General features: G+C 38.0%; 1 protein-coding gene across 4 annotated transcripts; it reads left to right on the top strand.

Moving 5' to 3' along the window:
- Positions 1-2150: 2150 nt before the first annotated feature.
- Positions 2151-15068, top strand: FABP12 (fatty acid binding protein 12). Of its 4 annotated transcripts, none has more exons than XM_027768461.1 (6): positions 2151-2240; positions 3643-3803; positions 5310-5462; positions 8829-9001; positions 12600-12701; positions 14917-15068. In XM_027768461.1, exons 3-6 carry the CDS (start codon positions 5390-5392, stop codon positions 14965-14967), a joined length of 399 nt encoding a protein of 132 aa, XP_027624262.1. In that variant the 5' UTR covers positions 2151-2240; positions 3643-3803; positions 5310-5389; the 3' UTR covers positions 14968-15068. The 4 variants fall into 4 exon arrangements, with proteins under 4 accessions (XP_027624262.1, XP_006168996.1, XP_014439817.1 ...); XM_006168934.2 differs by having other exon boundaries at positions 3643-3807; XM_014584331.1 differs by having other exon boundaries at positions 3643-3807; positions 5305-5462.
- The last annotated feature ends 547 nt before the right edge of the window (positions 15069-15615 follow it).

Genomic DNA, 15615 nt, shown 5'->3' with positions numbered 1-15615 from the left:
GTGTGTTAACAGAAAAGCAATCCTATGATGAAATTCAACAAGAGAACCCAGAAGACATACCATTTACCAGGTCATAGGAATATCCTAATGAGAGGGGCCACAGCATCACTAAGTGTTTCAGTGGTTGCTCTTCTTGGTTGTCATGGAGTTTGACTTATTGGCAGCAATGGAGAAGAAAAGCAAAAGCAAATCAGGTCAGATCACAGCACCTTGTGTCAGAAGCCAGGGGATTGCCATTATCAATCCCAAGGTTAAAGGCACAACTAAGGGGGTTTGACCTTAAGGGCTTTGGAAATCTTTAAAAGTACATAGAGTCAGTCCATAGAGGCAAAATAGATGGCTAGCTAACAAGGGTGTTTCTTAACATATACAGTCAAAAGAAGGCAAGAATAGATCAGCAGCAGGCTAGGAACGGTCACACTAATAGAAGATTACGACCCTTGGCTCAGATCCCAGATCTAAGTCAGTCTTCAGAACCAGAAACCATTGACTAAAGAAATGACTGGCTACAAGAAAAAAAAAAACAAAACCTGAAATACCAAGACAAAAATATACTGTGTTAACTTCCCCCACTTTCCTCAAAAGACGTTTTGTAATTTGCTTGAGGAAATATGCAATTGTAAAGGGGGGTATCCACATATTTGAAGGCATGTGGTTTGAGTTAACATTGATTCATAGAGTTCCAAAGTATCAGGTTAGAGTGAAAGCATACAATGGTCAGAAAAGTAACAGAATCTTATCCAAAGCATAGCTCTCCGTAGGCCCCGTAAGTTTGTGGGCTCATCCAGTGGTCATTTCCCCAGGCCCTGAAGGTAAAATTGGGATCGACAGACTTGGCTGTTGAAGTAATCTTTAACCTTATTCTTCTCATTCTGACCAAGTGAGAGCTATCACAATGGGGAAGGCAAAGTGGAATTTTCTAAAACTGCATCCCCACAATTCTACCCCCTCTACTCCACTCCCTTTCCAGAGGTGGTGGAACAAAAAAACATATATATATTATATTTGGTAGTGGTGGTGTGGAAGAAGGTAGAAATTAGTGCTATGCTGAAGTATCTTAAGGATGCAGGGGATGGTGGGTCATAACATAGCTTCATTTAAAATTCACCAATCTGCCATGCAAAAACCAAATGAATCTTGGACAATGAATGCAGACTACTGAAAACTCTACTAATAACCCCAATTATTGTGTTAGTTACTGTGCTAGATGTGTTGTTAATGCAAATTAATACTACCTCCAGAGTATGGTATGCAGGCATGATTTGGCATTCTTTTCTATTCCAATCAGGAAATATCAGACAACTGGATCCAAAGCTATTTGCATTTACATGAAACAGACAACAATACTGAATATATTTATAGTTTATCCTGGGCTTTTATTAACTCCTGCCCTCTGTCATAATATAACCAAATGAAATCTAGGCTCTCTGAACATCTGGCATAACACCGTGGTGGTCAGGCAGAATGAACAAGAAGTGGCTAGTTAAGACATAGGGCCAGCAGGTGGCGTAGTGATCATGGTGCTGGACTCCCACATGGACAACTGTGGGCTGAGTCCTGTACCTAGTGACTTGAAATTCATGCTGGGATTGTGTGCATGCATACTCAGATGCCAAGAAAATAATTGAGAACAGATTGTGGTGTGGCCATTCCCCTTGGGGGATGATTTCTCACTTTTTCTCTGTATCTCTGTATCTCCAGCAAATACACATGCTCTATAGCAAAAATCTCTCTCTAAAAAGAAAAGACATATGTAATAGAGTATGAGTTAAAGCAGGTGATGATTGATGGACCTTCCATTCTTATCAAGTTTCTGGGGCTCCAGCTTGGTCAAGGGAATGCAAGGGCAACCTTTCCAAAAAATAAAAAGCTACAGTATAAGCTACCCTGATGCTTAGGTTATGTGACTAGCAAGACCTATGGTGTTGAAGATATTGTGACAGGGAAAGATGCAGAATGATATGTATGAATGGGAGCACCACAGCACAGAGCTCTGGGGTCTGGAGCAATGCCACACCTTCTGAAACAGAAACTTGTATGGAAAAGGCATGTGTTACTGGGACCAGAATTCTTACCTGTAGAACACCAAGTAACAAGGTATTCAGAACTGGCCATTATGAGGTGGGTTCTGTCAGACCCACAGAGTCATAAACTCATGCAGATCCATCATAAAATGGAAGTTGCGTATCTGGGGTCAGGTCTGAAGAGGAGCCGAAGTCATTACATAACTGCGTGAGCAGGTACTTCAGAAGCCCATGTTCTCTCAATGGCTGCTCCAGGAAACCTCCCTCAGATCAGGTCAAGGATCACCTGGAGGTCCCGTGTGATCAGCAGAAGGAAGAGGGAAAGCTATTTGCATTTCATGGGTCAGTTATCTCAGTGTATGGGGCCAAACTGAAAAGGGGAAGTGGTTTTATTTCTCTTAGGATGGGAAGGAGTTTGAGAAACTGGTAAGGGGAAATCACCTTAAAAGATGAAGCTCAGAGCGATTCACCTATTATCCAGTTTGAGGGGAGCGAGTAATGACTTGAGATGAGAATATGTACAGACTCATGGGGAGAGGCGGATAGTCTGACAGGTAATCAGAGTCTGAAAAGGAAAAGAACTGAAACATTGCAGACCAGGATGTTTGACATAGGAGAATATGGGTGGGCAGAGTGGGCATGATGTGGGGAGAGTTTCAGCTCGTATACTAAATGGACACCCGGAAACGTTCATCACAGACGAGGCACTGAGCAGCCACACAGACAAAATGACAAGACCAGGTGACATTGGGCAGTCTTTGAACTGACACAATGCACACATGAATGAGGGAGCCACAGTGGCAGAGATAGAAGTCACACAGGGCCTTTTATCATTTAGCAGCTGATGACTCTGCAAAGCTAACTTGCCAGCAACATAGACCAACATCGCTCCCAATATGACATCTTCAAAAAGGTCATTTTTAATCAGCGACTTTTCCTTGTGATGAAGGATCAGTGTGCATACAATGTACATAGTAACACATTGAGCATTTTCTTGAAAAATCCTAAAAAGTTTAGTATCTTCAAGTGCCCGATTGCACTGCTCCGGTACTCTCAGTGGTGTGTCGTTTCCTGGCTTCACCATTATTCACCTTGAGCTGGCATAATCTTCTAAGTTGTACACATTAATGTAGAACCAACCAACCAAACAAAAAACCATAAAGCTCAATTGCCTAACTCCTGAAGAGAAAACCAACAAATAAACTATGGTATCTTTAGCAACCATAGCTGGAACATTAGATCAACAGAGTGTGCAAAATTTCTTAATCTCATATTTGGTGTGTAATACTAGTTGCTCCATTAATGTTAGGTGAAGAATTATCAGTAAGACGATTTGCCTGGTTAATTGTCTTTATATATACTATCAAAATTTAACATTTGGATGGGAATTATCATAAAATACCATATTCCCTCCTTGTCTTGAAAGGATTTTCTAACTTCAGTTTCTCTTAGTAACTCCGTGTCAGCATATGGACATCAAGCCTATCTTAAAATTAACAACAATGTCCCCAGGAGCTGATGGCATGTGTATGGGTGTGCTATTCCTTAACATTTGAAGGGTCTTCTTTACTTGGTATATTTGCTGTTATGTTTTTTGTCTCTTCTTGATTTCTTACAGATATCAGTGAACATCAAAGTCACAGTCAAGGTTGCAAGGAACAAACATTAGCTTAAATTAAGGAGGATTCACCAAGAAGAGATTTGGTGTTCTGGCAATAGTGACTTTCTAAGCTTATGGGAAATTAAGCTTGCACATGAAAAACTATCAGTAACAAGGCCGTATGTATGTGTGCATGTCATGTAATGCCATATCTTTCTTTTTTCTGTTCATTTTCTTGCTTAGTATACATGTGGCTTCAAATGATTCTTTTAGCCATCACTAAACTTTTTAATTCAATTGTCAAATATTATCAATGGGGACCAGCAGTTGGTGTAATGACTATGTCGCTGGACTCCCATGACCACGGTTCGAGTCCTAGACCTGGTGGCTTAAACTCACACCTGGCACGTGTGAGTGCATGCCCTAGATTCTGAGAGGAAAGTGGAGGAGAAGGGACTGTGGTGTGGCCATCTCCTCTGGGGGGTTATTTCTAGCTTTCTGTCTCTCTGTCTCTGTCTGTCTCTCTGGCAAGCACACGCACCCTATAGCAAAAAAAAAAAAAAAAACAAACAAACAAAAAGAAATTAAAACACACACACACACACACACAGAGGCATAAACATCCATGGAAACTTCAAGTCCTTTCTGAAATGAATGAAAGAAATGAAATCCATTTTCACAGAATATCCAATTTAGAGTGAATTTGCTCTATATATTATAGATAGAGAAGAATCTTTCCTAGGGCTGTGAAAAGATCAGCCACACATGTGAAGAGATAAATACCTAAGGAATATAAGCCAAAGACTTTTAGAAAAAAATTGAAAAAGAAAGTTAAAAAAATTGAAAAAGAGTTACTGACTTATCAAAGCCAACATATTTTCTATGAGAGAAATACTCAGAGAATAGGTTCAAAGTTCTGTAAACTGAATGAAATCTTGGTAACGTAAGAACACAAAATGCCTGCCGGGCAAGCACACCCCCCTAAAAAAAAAAAAAAAAAAAAAAAACAAAAAAAAAACAAAAAGAAAAACCAAACCAAACAAACAAACAAACAAAACTCTCCAAAAAAGAAAAAAAAAGTCTTCGAAAAGTTAATGGAGGGGTTGGCAGGTGGTTAATACACTGGACTCCCACATAGGTGACCATGGTTTGAGTCCCATACCTGGTTTTTGTAACTCACAGTGGGTGCATGTGTCTAAGTGCCCCTAATCCTGAGAGGAGAATGGAGGAGAAAGGATTGCTGCATGGCCAAACCCCCTGGGGGGCGATTTCTTGCTTTCTGTCTCTTTGGTGAGTGCATGCACCCTATAGCTAAAAAAACTTCTCAAAACAAATAAATACATTTTTAAAAGTTAATGGAAAATGCATATTATGAATAAACTATGCATAGATTTTATACAATTTTTTTGTACCAAAATAAACTCCATGAAGTCCTTTTGTATATTGATCCATGTGTCACAGGTCTCAAGAATGCAAAGTAATGTCTAGTTCTGATCCCAAATTAGTGATGGAAAAGTTGTCTATAGTCCTCCTAAAGATGCTGCCATGTTTCCATTTTCATCCTGACTTATTTATATTCAAGAGAGCTTTGTTGCTTTAGATGGTATTAAGGGAAAATCATAACAATTAGAACTTCTAACTTTTCCCCCTGATTTTTTTCATTCCACCCTCTCCCTTAAGAACAGGTTCCAGTACTATTTCAGGGAACTCCGACATACACTCACATGAAGCTACTTTTCTTTGAGGTCAACTTCTCTCAGACAGAATGGTTGATTCACTCCAAGGAACATGGAAATCCATTTCTTGTGAAAATTTCGAAGAATACATGAAAGAACTGGGTGAGCTGTGTATACTTGCATATCATATCCAGTAAAAATGGGCATTTTCATAGCACAGAACTTGTTCTGTATAAAATAAGATTGATCTGGATCCTTCTTTTCATTTTTAGTTTTGCTATAAGGTGCACATACTCTCTAGAGAAAGAAAGAGAGAGAATGATAAATCACCACCACCCCTCCCCCGGTGGGGGGGATGGCCACAACTTCATCTCTTCTCTATCATTCTCCTCTTGGGATTTTGGACTTGCACACACACACACATGCTTAGTGGGGTTTTCAAGTCACTGAATTTGGAACTACTGCCTCACAGTTGGCCATGTAGAATCCAGCTGTCTTAACAACCTCCATGCCACCTGACCCTGGACCTCCTCATTATATATATATATATATGGTACAATTCTGTGCAAAACTCGGTTAGAATTGACATAATCCTTCATGCAATTTGGATTTACATAAACAAAACATGCAAGTACCATACATTAAATAGTAAATGATTTTAATAAATGATTTTGAACAAAAATGTTATTTTTATAAAGTGATTTTTAAAAAATCAACATTTGCTCTTATCTTCAGCATAGGTCTTGGTTTCTAGTTCCTGGTGGCTGCTGGCATTATTTGGTACATGACTGCCCAACACGCCAATCTCAGCTTCTATTTTCATACTGCCATCGCCTTTTTTTGTAACCTGACATTTCTTCTCTCTACTATAAGAAAATTTGTGATTACATTTAGGATCCACTCCCAATGTAAATAATTCAGGATAATCTCCCCATCTTGAAATCCTTAAACTAGTCACACCTGCAAAGTTCTCTTTGGCATATAAAGTAAAATTCTTGGATTCCAGAGATTAGGACATGAAAATCTTTGGGGACCATTGTCCAATCTGTCCTATCTGTGATCATGTTTCACAACACAAATTCCACAAACCATAGAATAGTATTTCTCTGATATACCTTCTCTTCGAAATTTAACTTAGGAATTGCTGTGTGTGTAATGCTGTTTCTATTGAAAATACCTCTACGTGTACTGCACAAAGCTGTGGGTAAAAAGATGTTCACAGCAGAATTATTTATAATAAGCAAATGGAAACAAACTCATTGCTCCTCAACAGAGAGGTAAAATACATTTTGGTACATATATAGGATGGAATATTATATGGCTATAAAAACAATGTACTTGTACTGAAATGGAAAATATCTCTAAGACACACAGCTAAGGGGAAAAACCAAGCTGAGTAACGATAGATATACTAGTTACATTTTGTTCTTATTTTGTTTTTTGGAGAGGTTTTTACTAGTTATATTTTTAAAAACCTTATATGAATGTCATGTAATGACAAGGCTATGTCTGGAGAAATGTGTTTTTAGGCAGTTTTGACGTTGTGCAATCACAGATGTACTTACACTTACCTTGATGGTAGAGCCTGCTATGCACCTGCGCTATATGATATAGCTTATTGGTTGTAGGTTCCAAACCAGTACTCAATGCTGAATACTGTAGGCAATGGTAACACAGTGTGAAGTATTTGTGTACCTTAATATAGAAAAGGTACAGTAAATATATGGTATAAAAGACTGAAAGTGGGATGCCCATATAGAGAACTTACCATGAGCGAATCGTGCAGGACTGAAAGTTGCTCTGGGTGAGTCAGCAAGGGCGTGGTGGGTGAATGTGAAGGCCTAGGACATCACTGTACACTCCCGTAGACCTTATAAATGCTGTCCACTTGGGCTACACTAAGTTTATGAAACATTTTTCTTTCTACAACAATAATTAGCTGATTGTAACTTTTTTGCTGACAAAGTTTTTAATTTTCAAACTTTTGACTCTTTTGTAATCACACTTACCTACAAACACAAACACAATGTACAACTGTAGAAAAATATTTTCTTTTCTCTTTGTATGTCCTTTTTCCATAAGTTTTTTTCTCTCTTTTTAAATTTCTTAATACTATGTTTACTTTTTAAATTATTTTGTTAAAAATGAAAACACAAAATACACACATTTTCCTAGGCTACAGAGAGTCAAGATCATCAATATCACTGTCTTCTCCCTCTATGTTCATGACAGCGAGAGGGCCATGGCGAACAACATATGGTAAAATGAAATCAAGCACAAGAGAAAATGATGCCATCAAGAAACACAGTGAACACAAGATATATAAGCGGCTGGCAGCGTAACATGGCACACTATTTTATAGCAAACATTTTTCACAAATAGGAATATACTTTGTAATAATGATTAAAACTATGGAATTGTAAGCATATAAACCAGTAACATGGTCATTACTGCCATTATCAAGTATTCTGTACTGGACGGACTTGGATGTGCTACACTTCTTTATGGCCGGTAGGTCTGTTTATGTCAGCATACCAGCATCGCATAAGCAATACACTGGACTATGGCGTTAGGACAGCTACGGCATCGCTATGCAGTAGGGAAGTTTGAGCTCTCTTATAATCTTCCAGGACCACTGTCTCATACGCACTCTGTTCTTGATCAAAATGTCTTTATGTAGCACATGATTGTATACAGTGGTGAGGGTCGCGCAGCAGGGTGGTGTAATTAATGGTACACCCCAAAATGCTTGAAATGGTAAATTTATGTTTTGTGCCTTTTACCACAATAAAAAATACAGAATCAAGACAACGAACCCTATGTATGTGTGCCTTAAGAATGGAAGCAGAGGGAACTAGCAGTTAGTGTAATGGCTATGTCGCTGGCCTCCCCCGTGGTCGCCCGCCGTTGGCGTCCTGGACCCGGTGGCTTAAAAAACTCACGCCAGGTGCGTGTGCGTGCATGCCCAAGATCCCGAGAGGAGAATGGAGGAGAAGGGATTGTGGCGTGACCATCCCCCCTGGGGGGTGATTTCTCGCTTTCTGTCTCTATGTCTCTCTCTATCTGTCTGGTGAGCGCACACGCCCTATAGCGAAAAACCTCTCAAAAAAAAAATAATAAATAAAGAGAAGAAAAAAAAAAAGAATGGAAGCGAGGAATTACAGATGTAAAGAATCCATATCAAAGTATTTTACTTGTTTGTGAAAAGGTCTATTTTTAAAATAGACAGGTGATTTATAGCTTTAATCAGATTTTCAAAGGGAGTCCATGAATGAACAATATTAGTAACTGCTGGACTAGAGAAACAGGATAATTACTAAACAAAAACCAGATTTATTTTTCTTGTATTAAATAATCTACTTTAACATATAATAGTGAGCCACTAGCTTTAGATATTTGAATTCATTGAATTCATGCAGTGTTAAATCTGTTTGACTCGCAAACCTCCAAGTTAGCAAAATAGTACATGAATAATACTAGCTGTTGGAGGAAACAGTGTAACTATAAGTCCTTTCATCTGATTTCCAGGAATAAGAAGAGCCAGTAGAAAACTGGGATGTCTGGCAAAACCTACTGTGACCATCAGTACAAATGGAGATGTGATCACGATAAAAACCAAAAGCATTTTTAAAAACAACGAGATCTCTTTCAAACTGGGAGAAGAGTTTGAAGAAACCATATTAGGTGACCATATAGCCAAGGTAAGGCCTACAACATTCTAGAAAAAATTTATAAAGATAGTAATTACAAATCTTCCTACATAAGTAATTAATTATTGCAAATATATCGTAAGTCTTTATTAGATAAATATTTATCTAAGTCTAAGGATGTCAAACGTTAATATACATAAAAATCTTTTAGAATGTGAAAAATGCCTGAAAATTACATTAAAAATTTATTTTTTCCATGAGCATGAGAGACAGAGAGAGAGAGCCTCTAACAAGTTCTTGATATTGTAATCCACCCCCAGCTTCAGTCAGCCCCAGATCATAGGCTTATGCATGCCTGGTATACTCAGGTCTCTGGGCACAAACCTAGATTCTTCTCATGTGAGTCAGTGTTATGGAAGGTGTGTTTTACCATGGCACCACGTTATGGTCCCTGAAAATTACATTTTTTTTTGAGAGATTTTTTTGCTATAGGGCGCGTGCACTCACCAGAAAGACAGAGAGAGACACAGAGACAGGAAGCGAGAAATCACCCCCCAGGAGGGATGGCCACACCGCAATCCCTTCTCCTCCTTCCTCCTCTCGGGATCTTGGGCACGCACGCACACGCACCTGGCGTGAGTTTAAGCCACCGGGTCCGGGACTCGAACCGTGGTCGACTACGTGGGAGTCCAGCAACATAGCCATTATGCTAACTGCTGGTCCCTAAAATTACATTTTTAACAAAGATTCTGATGTGATACTAAGGAGACCACATTTTGAGATTTATTTCCCTTGATTTTTAGTTTTCTCAGAAACAAAATTCTCCCTTTCTATTTTGAAACAACTTTCCATTCATAGAATTACAAGGAATAAAATTTGTTTTAGTTAGTATAGGCTAGGTATGTCACCATAACAAGTGAATCACAAGTTCTCAGTGGCTCAACACAATAGGGATTTATTTTTAACTCATGCTACATATGGTGTGGAGTTAAGGAAACTCTGTGTGTGTGTGTGTGTGTGTGTGTGTGTGTGTGTGTGTGTATGTGTGTGTCCAGACAGTGGCTAGGGTGTCTGCCCCTTTAATCTCTCCGGGATTCAGGGCAAAAGTTGTATGACTACTTGTAGCTGCAGCATCTGGAATTTGTGGTCTATTCAGGCGGGAATATAGACAAAGAGACCCTGGGCTTTTTATTGACTCAGCATACAAGGGACACATATAATTTTCATCCATATCTCATGGGTTCCAACTGGATATATAATTTACTTATAAAACATAAATTAACTTACATGTTTATTATCTGTTTCCTTTTTCTAGCATGTAAACTCCTCAAAAGCAGGATTTCTTGTCTTTCACAGACCTCAGAGCTTGACCTTAATAGATGCCTAATAAATATTTGATGTTTGAGTGAATAAATTCAGTAGAGGATTGGTAAACTATATGGAGGGTAATATCTTTATTTTTAAAAACTTTCATACCACATTAGCTGACAATTACTAAATAAATAAGACTTGAAATTCTCATACAGTATAAAATGAAAGGAGACTATTGACTTAAAATGTTTAGTAGAAATGTCTGTGCCAAATTAAAAAAATACAGTAGAATTAAATAGCTGGAAAATACAATTGAGGAAAAAGAGGAAAGGGGATTTTTCTTCTTCTTTATGTAAACGATGTTTTAAGCTTATTTCTTTCTTCCGTGAGTGAGATACACAGAGAGCCAGAGAAACAATATGCACAGCAGGGTCTTGAAGCTGTGATTCACTGCTAGCTTCAGCTAGCCCCGATCATGGGCACAAACTTGCTTGGCATACTCAGGAAGGTCTCTGGACGCAAACCCAGAACCTTCCCATGTGGGTCATTGTCACAGGACATCACATTTTACTGCTATGTTACCCTCTGGCCCCCACCTTTAAGAAAGCTCTTACACTAGTAGTTTGAGTTACTTTCACATGATTTTTAAAGTTAAAATGTTGTACAGTATTCCCAACTTGCCTGATGTGTGGCATATATCATGTCGGGTAAAATCTCTTTACAATCTAAATGATATATAGCAATTGAATGTATAAATGATAGTAAGTAATAATAATAATAATAATTTTTTAAGAGTCAGATATACGGAATAAAAAAATTTCCTTGTGATTCTTTATGCAAAAAAGATAACATGTTGCTTATACAGCAAAAGATAAAAAGAAATGTTCGTTTATGCTTCAAAATAATATTATGTATTTACTATTGTAAGATTTTCTCCCTAGCAGTTTGTGTGTATGTGTGTGTCCAGACAGTGGCTAGGGTGTCTGCCCCTTTAATCTCTCCGGGATTCAGGGCAAAAGTTGTATGACTACTTGTAGCTGCACCATCTGGAATTTGTGGTCTATTCAGGCGGGAATATAGACAAAGAGACCCTGGGCTTTTTATTGACTCAGCATACAAGGGACACATATAATTTTCATCCATATCTCATGGGTTCCAACTGGATATATAATTTACTTATAAAACATAAATTAACTTACATGTTTATTATCTGTTTCCTTTTTCTAGCATGTAAACTCCTCAAAAGCAGGATTTCTTGTCTTTCACAGACCTCAGAGCTTGACCTTAATAGATGCCTAATAAATATTTGATGTTTGAGTGAATAAATTCAGTAGAGGATTGGTAAACTATATGGAGGGTAATATCTTTATTTTTAAAAACTTTCATACCACATTAGCTGACAATTACTAAATAAATAAGACTTGAAATTCTCATACAGTATAAAATGAAAGGAGACTATTGACTTAAAATGTTTAGTAGAAATGTCTGTGCCAAATTAAAAAAATACAGTAGAATTAAATAGCTGGAAAATACAATTGAGGAAAAAGAGGAAAGGGGATTTTTCTTCTTCTTTATGTAAACGATGTTTTAAGCTTATTTCTTTCTTCCGTGAGTGAGATACACAGAGAGCCAGAGAAACAATATGCACAGCAGGGTCTTGAAGCTGTGATTCACTGCTAGCTTCAGCTAGCCCCGATCATGGGCACAAACTTGCTTGGCATACTCAGGAAGGTCTCTGGACGCAAACCCAGAACCTTCCCATGTGGGTCATTGTCACAGGACATCACATTTTACTGCTATGTTACCCTCTGGCCCCCACCTTTAAGAAAGCTCTTACACTAGTAGTTTGAGTTACTTTCACATGATTTTTAAAGTTAAAATGTTGTACAGTATTCCCAACTTGCCTGATGTGTGGCATATATCATGTCGGGTAAAATCTCTTTACAATCTAAATGATATATAGCAATTGAATGTATAAATGATAGTAAGTAATAATAATAATAATAATTTTTTAAGAGTCAGATATACGGAATAAAAAAATTTCCTTGTGATTCTTTATGCAAAAAAGATAACATGTTGCTTATACAGCAAAAGATAAAAAGAAATGTTCGTTTATGCTTCAAAATAATATTATGTATTTACTATTGTAAGATTTTCTCCCTAGCAGAATCAGCCAACAAATTTACTGTTAACAAAAAATCTTAATATAAATGGGATTGGAAATTCCATCCTAAAACTACCTAAGAATATGACAACAACTAAAAAGAATTTGGCACCTGATAAAATTGTGTTCAAATGGGACAGTGTGTCTGATCCTTGGTTTTTATCTGTGTTTCAGAGTATGGTGACCTTAGATGATGACTGTTTGATTCAAGTTCAGGACTGGGATGGCAAGAAGACCACCGTCAGGAGAAAATTGGTGGATGGGAAAATGGTGGTGGTGAGTGAACTGATTCTCATATAATATAAAAGTAACAACACGTAATGCAGCATGTAATATAAAAATAATGCACTTTTTCCTCTTAGTTTTTTTTTTTGTTTGTTTTGGTGTGTGTTTGTTTGTTTTTAGTTTGCTATAGAGTGTGTGCACTCATGGGAGAGAGAGAAAGAGAGTGAGTAAGGATCCCTAAGGGGAATGACCACACTGCCGTCCCTTCTCCACTCTCCTCTCAGGATTTGGGCATGCACGTATGCATGCCACCTGTTTGTTTCTCAAGCCTCCAGTTCAGGACTCAAACCATGCATTCAGCCATGTGGAATCCAGCCACCTTAACCATGATGCCACCTGGCTGGTCCGCCTTTTACTTTTTAACAAAAGTTAATTAGTTCATTTTATTGGGAGTGGGGTTGGGGGTGGGGCAAGTACCTACAGTAAGGACTTCACGTCCTGATCCAACCTCAGTCTCAGCCAGCCGGATTCACATGCACATGTCTGGCATGTTTAGGGAGTTCCAGGAAAGCGAATCCAGGACCTTTCTCGTGTGGGTCCAGTTACATTATCATAGTGTCACTTCCTGGCCTCTCATTTTCTCTTCCTTTATAAGAGCTGAGGAAAAACGTGGGCAGATTAATTACTATAAAATGTATATGGATGGAAAAACTACAAAACTAAAGAGAATTTTTAGAATCTGTAGCTTAATTTTTTAACTTATTTATAAAGGAAAGCAAGTTTGTATTTGTGAAGTAACAATTTTAGCAGGAATTGAGGGTTGAGGCTAATCTTCCACTCCATACTAAGATTAATTTCTTACTGTTTGAACTTGACGCCGAACAAAAGCATGAAAAGAAAGCTTAATATCGGGGCATGAAGCTTAAGCGGTGTCTTTTTGGTGTGTGGATGAGTTCATACAAGCATATTACAACTATATCCTTCTATTTTCGCATGTTACTTACCCAAGTTTCACAATGGCCTTGGGAGGTAAGATTAGTCTATTTAGCAGGTGAGGAATCTGAGATTCAAACACTGACTTATCTAAGAACACACAGCTAGACAATGTAATGGTGGTTGTTTGAGTCCATTCTGCTCTCTCTCTCAGAGTGGCTTGCCCAGCCATCCTTCCCATTTCTACAGAGTAGAAGAAGAGTTTCAATAATTCTCCTCCCAGAACCTCACCCATGCCAAAGTGAATGAAAACTTAATTTGGAGCATAATATAAAATTGTTTTAAGGGACTATGGCAGATTATGTGGCAGAAAAAGCAAGTCTATCCTCAATTCTTTTTTTAACATATGTATTTAGTTTTATTCATTATTATTGTTATTATTTCTTTTCATGCTCATCAGAGAAAGACAGAAAGAAACAGGGAAAGTGAGAAAGCAAGCCCCCAGGTCTGAGATTCGATTGGCCAATCACGGTTGGCCATGTGGGAATCCAGTACCTTAACCACTATGCCCCCTGCCGGTCCCTTCTCAATTCTTAATATAGGTTTTTTTCTTTTTTCTTTCTGTAATGAAGAATATATTTTATTCCTTATAAAGTCAGGAGAAGAGGACTAAAGATGGCTGACTTCATTGCTTCTCATAATGACATCAGCCAATCTACATGAAGGAAAATAAATAGCCAATAAGTGAACAGTTCATTAGGAGGAAAACTAGACTCGGAATCCAAGGATGTGGATTTCCATCTCTGCCATTCAGTACTATGTGACTTTGTACAAGTCATTCACTCTCTTTAAGATTCAGATGCCTTGCCTTCAAAATGGAGACAATGTCCTCACAGAAGATTTTCTGAGAGAATTAAATATCTTGTATATGTGTTAGTGCTCTAAAAAATCTAAAGTAGTATGTTAATGTGAGTTAGTAGCATTATTTGAAAAAAATGTACATTATATGTAAAATGAACAATGCTCCAATGTAGGTATTTGAAATACTTTAATGGATTTCAAACCCCGAACTAAAGGGTTTTCTTTTTTAATCCCTATACACAAGTGAATATATGTTATGTATACCATATACACATGCCATTTCAATAGTATATATGGCAATTTATATCTACATATATTGCAAAATCAGCTAACAAATAGGTGCTATCCATGGTCTATATAGATTCAAGATTTTCAAAACATGGATGGATAGTGCTTATCGTGCTTTTTTTTTTTTTTCTAAATATCAGTTTCGTCAACAATTACTAAACTATCTTATCCTTTGACCTTCTAGGAAAGTGAGGTGAACAGTGTAACCTGCACCCGGACATATGAGAGAGTATAAACACACCCGCGACTCAAGGTCTTAGGCACCTCTCAACTGATCCAAGCTGCTGAGGCTGTTTAAATAAACTCCAAAATAAAATGTTATGGCTGCCAACATGAGAGAGCCATTTCTACATACTCATCATCAGTTTTTGGTTGCCTGTGAATACGTTTATGTCATACAGTACCTTGGCCCTGGTATCTATGGGAAACGAGGGTGAGCCTCCTGTTCAATGCAGGGCTGGAATAATACATCCAGAGAGGCACTTCACATGGATTCTTTTTCTTCTTAGGTGTTTTATGTTCATCCCTTAAGTTCAGCAGAATCCTCCCTATACTGAAAAACTTATATTGATTTTTTAATAATAAGTTAGGGCATAGCGTTCCTCACAGGTTATACCTCACAGGTTATGAAAGGAGAGAAACACGTTTAGAACAAAGACAGTAACCGACACTCTACACATACCATGCTACCATTACCAAGAACACTCCAAACACCCCTGAGAGCCACTGCAAAGGAGACGACTCTGATTTTTGCCAAACCTCATTCGGTATTAGACCTGAGAGAGATTTTAGACTCTGTGTGAACTGATGGACTTACTTTCTTGACTGTGACAAAGGTCTAAATCAGTTCATTGTACACTTCAGTATCACCCAGATGCCTTCA

This window comes from Tupaia chinensis, unplaced genomic scaffold (assembly GCF_000334495.1).
Source record: "Tupaia chinensis unplaced genomic scaffold, TupChi_1.0 Scaffold146445_1, whole genome shotgun sequence".
Lineage (NCBI taxonomy): Eukaryota > Metazoa > Chordata > Mammalia > Scandentia > Tupaiidae > Tupaia > Tupaia belangeri.
Note: the sequence above shows the minus strand (reverse complement) of the source record. Positions and strands in the feature narration are given on the sequence as shown.

What these genes read in the sequence shown, in the direction of transcription:
- FABP12 (XM_027768461.1), top strand. Translation starts at nt 5,390, where the DNA reads ATGGTTGATTCACTCCAAGGAACATGGAAATCCATTTCTTGTGAAAAT. An exon ending in TAGGTGACCATATAGCCAAG is followed by an intron (nt 9,002 to 12,599) that starts GTAAGGCCTACA and finishes TCTGTGTTTCAG; the next exon opens with AGTATGGTGACCTTAGATGA. An exon ending in TGGATGGGAAAATGGTGGTG is followed by an intron (nt 12,702 to 14,916) that starts GTGAGTGAACTG and finishes TTGACCTTCTAG; the next exon opens with GAAAGTGAGGTGAACAGTGT.